The sequence below is a fragment of the Cebus imitator genome, unplaced genomic scaffold, assembly GCF_001604975.1.
Source record: "Cebus imitator isolate Cc_AM_T3 unplaced genomic scaffold, Cebus_imitator-1.0 Scaffold38, whole genome shotgun sequence".
Taxonomy (NCBI): domain Eukaryota; kingdom Metazoa; phylum Chordata; class Mammalia; order Primates; family Cebidae; genus Cebus; species Cebus imitator.
In genome coordinates, this window is record NW_016107353.1 from 5,300,749 (window position 1) to 5,306,630 (window position 5,882).

The window sequence follows — 5,882 nt, forward strand, 5'->3', positions numbered from 1 at the left end:
CAAGGGGAAATTTCTGCCATAATTCTCTACCAAGTTACATAGTGCATCTTTAACTTGTCGTAAACTTACTGCAGGTTTCAAGGCTGCTCCTTGTTCTAATATACCAACTGTCTTAGTCTGTTGGTATATATAGTTGGGAAGCTATAACAAAGACTCCATAGACTGGGCAGTCTCAATAAGCATTTAAGCTGGGTGCAGTGGTACCTGCCTATAGTCCCAGATACTCAGGAGGCTGAAGCAGGAGGAATGCTTGAGCCATGAGTTTGAGGCCAGCCAGGGAAATATGGCAAGAACCTGTCTCTTCAAAAAGATTCTGCCTCCTAAAAGAATAAAAATACAGCTGGACTTAAATCAACAATCATCCTCATTTAATTTCTAAAAACCAAGCATTTATTTCTTATAGTTCTGGTGGGTAGAGAGTCCAAGATCAAGGCAACTGCAAATTCAGTGTCTGGTGAGGCTCACTTTATCTAGTTAATAGACTTCAATCTCTTTGTATCCTCACATCAGAGAAAAGGAGTAAGGGAGCTGTTGGGAGTCTCTTTTCTCCCATCCATAAGGGTTCTGCTGTCATCATAGATCCTATAAATTTTCAACATATAAATCTGGAAGGATACAAACATTCAGTCCATTGAACTAAGACTGAATTTAATAAGCACATCTGCTTAAATGATATCATACTTGATCTCATATGTCTTTTTCACCTTTGTTTTTATCTATATTCCATTAACCCAGCTTGGAATTCACTCAACCAAGATGCTCTAGTCCAAAATGATGTCTCTCTTTAGGAAAAAATACAAATGAATGTAAAAATTACCTGCAATAACCTCTACCTAGTAGTATACTTAAGCTTCTTTGTATATTATTTTACATTTGCATGTACATCTTGAGATTATATTGATTGCACATATTAAATCCTGCTTTTTTTCACCAAATGACAAACATTTCTATCATCATTGCAACAGTACATAACCTATAATAATTGACATTTCATGTGTTGCTTGCCTGTTAACTCTATCGCATTCATTTACTTGCTTATTTACTGTTCACACATTCTTATCCACTTACATGTACCATACATTGTGCTTATGTGTGTTTTCTTTCCCATGTTAAATTACCTTCTGTTGAATAGACATTTCTTTAAAATCTCCCCAAATCTCTGAGTATAAGCAAATGAGAAATGTTCAATAATCAAGTAAGCATGTCAATCATTTGAGAAATGAATTTGTGAAAATTTCATTTACCCTCATCTTTTTGGAAATACTCTTTTACATCAGAGTACACCTCAAGTTGTGTGCACTGACGACTGATCACATTTTAGTAGGTAGAAAGTCCTTAAAAATTTTGTTTCAACTTTCCCTTTTAAGATTGGAATTTGGACCACAGTGTTCCACTGGAACAAAGTGAATCATCTGAGTCAAAATACGGTAGACGAGATGTGAGTTAGAATCTGTGCCAAGCGTTAAGACCTGTGCACCCAGCTTCTGGGACAGAGTAAAGAGGCAGGCTCAAAGACATAGCTGTGTTTTGGACATGAGAGTGTTTGGAGAAATACAGGTAACAGGTGATGCTGGGAAGTCCAGTGAAATGAAAGGAGAATGATGATGAAGAATCTGGTGGCAGTAATAACTGAGAAGCAAATGAGCTGGAGGGCCTCATCAGGAGGTCTGTCCATTGGTGGATGGACACCATTCCTGGCCTTAAAAGGAGAGGCTCCTGTATGACTGGGGAAGCACTTGTACCAAATCCACTACTGTAGCTCATTCTTTACTGTATTAGAAGAGGAGGACAGTTTTCTGAAGCTGACCCCCTCCAAGATGACCCCTCCAAAAAAAGTTCCTATTTCTGCCCCTGCTACCACCATGGTTTAGAAAAAGAGACTCAAAAAAACACTTCTTGTGTTATGAGTGACCTGTACATTTTCTAGAATGGAATGAGGCTCCTTATTTCTTTATTTAGTAGCACAACTCTGAGAACACTTTTTCTTTGGACAAAATTAGAAAGGGAAAAGGTCAAGTTACTTATTAATCTCTCTCTTATCTATTCAATGTCTCCATTTACGCCATACTTTCTTATGCCCTACATGGCAGCCATCATAGAGGACAATAACCACTTCCAATGACATTGTCCAATTTATATGGAATGCTAGCATCATGATTATCAGTCTATAAAGTCTGGGTAATTCAATTGTCGACCATACTGTTAACTAAATGAAAACATCCTGTTATTTCAGTGTCCTTCCTTGACAAAGTACCATAAAGCTGAAGAATGTATCAAATAAAATGTTGGGTTGGAAAGGAGCCAATTGATTTCAACAGAATAAGATCTGAGCTTCATAAAGTCTTTGAAGTGACTTCACAGAGATGCAGACATGTGCACTTGAAGATGCTGCAGCTTCCCCAGGACCTAGCAAATCTCCTCCCTCTTTGTGTACATCACTGTGAAATCCTCACCCTTCTGCCTCTTGCTAAAAGCACACACTATCTACTCAGGGGAAAAGACTGCATTTAGGATATAGAAAATAGTTTGGATTACTTAAAGGAATAATATGTTGCCTGGAATTTCTGGTTTACAAGTTGGTTGTTTTTCTTTTTTTAAATATTTATAATTTGGAATCAGCTCATTAAGGAGAGCTTTATATATGACTACTGCTCATGTCTGTGTAATTCTGTTTAATAGTTGCTTTAAAGGTGAATTCTGCCACATTTACTTTGACAGTGATATAAGGAGTGAGATAGACATGAACTTGAATTTCCATTTAAAATCCTGCAAGACAGGAAAAAAACCCAGCATAGGCAAAATCAATTGATAAAGTGCAAGAAAAAAATGCGACTTACATCACAAAGGGTCATTGCTTTATTATTTAGAGAGTACTTAAAAATTCAAAGACCAAACTTCTCTATACCCCACAAAAATGGGCAAAACACATATAGCTAGGTCACCAAGAAAAGAAGGGCAAGCAGGCAGTGTAAAGATACACAGTAGGACTTTTAGTTAGCTGGATCTTTAGCAAATTTTTTTTATTTCTTGGGATTTTGAAGAAGTATCTTTTAAAAGAGGACTAAAAACCAAGTGGGAATTGGCCTTTTTTAGAATTAAAATTTCTCATCACAAGAAAAAAAATCCCATGTTCTTTATTTTCCAGAATGGAGTAGGTCATTGGCAATTTGGTTAATAAATATGCAATCCCTGTGACTTCTGTTTTGGAGACAGTCTTGCCCTGGGGCTGGAGGGCAGTGGCTCAGTCTAGGCTCACTGCAACTTCACTTGTGACTTTTTAATTGCAAGAAAGCCAAAATTTTTTTTTTCGATTACATCAGTTGTAATGGGAAATATTGTATATACTGTTGTTGTACTAGATCGAGCGTAGAAAGTTAGCACCAAGACAAAAGTATGCCAGATTGCAGGGTCATTTATTATGCCAGCGACCACAGAGGACTCACGGCTCTCCAACCTGTGGCATCGTAAGGAGGGTACCAAGACTTTTTATACCCGAAAAACCACCTTGGGAGTGGGGGTGAGGAGCGGGGATGGGGATGAAAAGGTTTCAGACATTCCAAGGGTCAGGGGATTCTGTAATTCACCTCCTGGGCGGAGACGAGGGTGGGGGTCTCTGGACATTCCAAGGGCCAGGGGACTTTTGTCATTCTGTTTGTTACTTCAGTGGTTTATGGAAGTCAAGATAAGCATTTGTTTACACACAGATCTTAGTTATCCTGGGCTGCTTATTTTAGTTATTACCGGTAAGCAAAGGCTAGCAATTCTGGCACAATATCACACTGTAAGTAAAATACTATACTGCCTAACTTGTATTATTAAGCCCTTCTGCTGACCTTTGACTTTACATTTTCATCTGAAAAGCTATGTGATAGGAGTTATTAAGAAATTATTTTAGGCAGATAGAGAGGAAAAGCGGTCTTTGGAACCTTTTTGTTTCTTTTAAGGCAGCTCCAGAAACGTTTCTTGTCTAGCTGGAAAGCTCTGGCTCTTAACACTGGGCCAGCAACCTTTAATATGCAAATGCAAGCCTTTAGAAACTAGGCCACCCAAAATGGTGATTCCCACTGCTGTCCAACGTGTGTCTGGCAACACGGCTGCCCCCACATATCTCCACGTGTGTAGAACATCATGGTGCCCTACATTTGCATATTAAAAGGCTGGGGGGGAGGGCCAGTTTTTCATGGGTTATGTGAATGACATGCCTAGTCAAACCAATCACCTGAGCCCCATTCAAATGAGACACTGACACCACCAGCCTCTACACATACCTGGCTGGTTTCCGCCTCACTTGGGGTCACCTCTCTTAGCTCTCATGCCTCCTCCCTCTGTCTCTTTACAGGGGAGCTTCTTCCTTTTTTCTCCCTTCTTTCTTACCTATTAAATTCTCAGCTCCTTATCACCACTTCATGTGTGTCTGTGTTGTTTCTCCAATTTGACATGAAACGAAGAACCTGGTGTTCCTCTACTTCTCAGGGCCAAATCATTTTGTTGCAAGGGCCTGGAAACGAAATTCATTCATCAGACTGGTGACTATGGAGTGGATCTCAACTTTAAAATCTGTCCTTTAATCTCAAGGCTCTCTTCCAGCTACACTGTTGCCAAACTTCCTCTTTCTATCTGTAGTCTCTTACTCTCTCTGTGTGTGTCTAATGTGCAGGAATCTTTACAGTTCAGGGACACAGGTCTGCTGGAAAAGAATCGCAGCAGGCAGTAGTAACTCAATAAACGTCTCTGTTTCTATGGTTTCTCAGGTGAGCACATGTTGTTTCTAAGCCACCTACTGGAAATAAAAATCCTCTTCATGAGACACATTGCAGCTTCACAACTTTTCCATTTTGCACTTTTCTACTGCTACTTCTGTGGACGGGAAAGCTCTGGTTTTAACAGTTAAGAGTAAGATGTCTTCTGTAGCCAAATTTTAGTCTCGATATTGTCCCACTGGCAGGAAAATGGCCATTCAATTCCTATATTCATTTAAGGTATCTATTCCGTCTCCCATTAAGACAGTACTTAATTAGTGAGGGGGTTTTCCTAATTTTTTTTTTCACCCCTCAGCCCTGTTCAAGTTAGTGAGGGCATTTTAAGTCCGGAAGTTAACCGGAACCATTTTTCAATGGGTAAATGCTTTAGCACCTGCTATAATAGCAGGATATAGAGCTCAATCTAGCATGACCCCTCCCTTAAAGGAGCCTTGCCCAATTATGTGATTTTTCTTGCTATCCATTTAGGAAGGCACACAGGCCACAAAAGTCTAGGAGGTCAAAGGGAAATAAAAGGCAGAGGACTAAGACAGCTTGGGGACGGCACGACTAAGGCCCAAAAGTTTAGTTCCTCTAGTGCTATCGATTGGAGGGTCACGCATGCGGTCATGGGTGGTACATTTAAATGCGTGCCAGGAATCCAGGAACCCCAGAGAGAATATAGCTGGGGGGGATGCCCTCTACTATTTTGTCTACATCTGGATCACATACCGAAAGGAAGGAGACTAAAAGGATGCTTTTGTTCTCATTTCTCTTTCTAGATGGGTAACAAACTGTCTTTTAACATGCACTCCCCTGGAGTGTATTTTAAAGCACTGGGACTCCTTCAACCCTGAAACTTCGAAGAAAAAATGGCTTATTTTCTTTTGCACAAGGGAATGGCCTTTTTAATTCCCCCAAATTAAAGAAACAAGTTCCAGGGGAACCATCTGAGGGTCCCCCTTATCTGGGGCCCCTTCAAGTTCCTTTCTCATTGCAGAACCTTAGACAAATAAAAGGAGTCTTAGGCTGATTTTCTGACAACGCTGAGAGGTATACAGAAGCTTAAAATTTAACTCAGGTATTTGACCTCTCATAGAGGAATGTTATGCTGCTCCTAAACCAAACCCTAACTATAGCTAA

The 5,882-nt window shown here is 39.9% G+C and overlaps 1 protein-coding gene across 1 annotated transcript in view; it reads left to right on the forward strand.

The window, feature by feature from the left end:
- The window catches only part of CR1 (complement C3b/C4b receptor 1 (Knops blood group)), a 182,812-nt gene extending 180,246 nt beyond the window's left edge, over window positions 1–2,566 (forward strand). The window contains exon 51 of the mRNA XM_037737442.1: window positions 2,234–2,566. Coding sequence (XP_037593370.1) covers window positions 2,234–2,246 — 13 coding nt within the window. The 3' untranslated portion in view covers window positions 2,247–2,566. The remainder of the gene's footprint in view (window positions 1–2,233) is intronic.
- The last annotated feature ends 3,316 nt before the right edge of the window (window positions 2,567–5,882 follow it).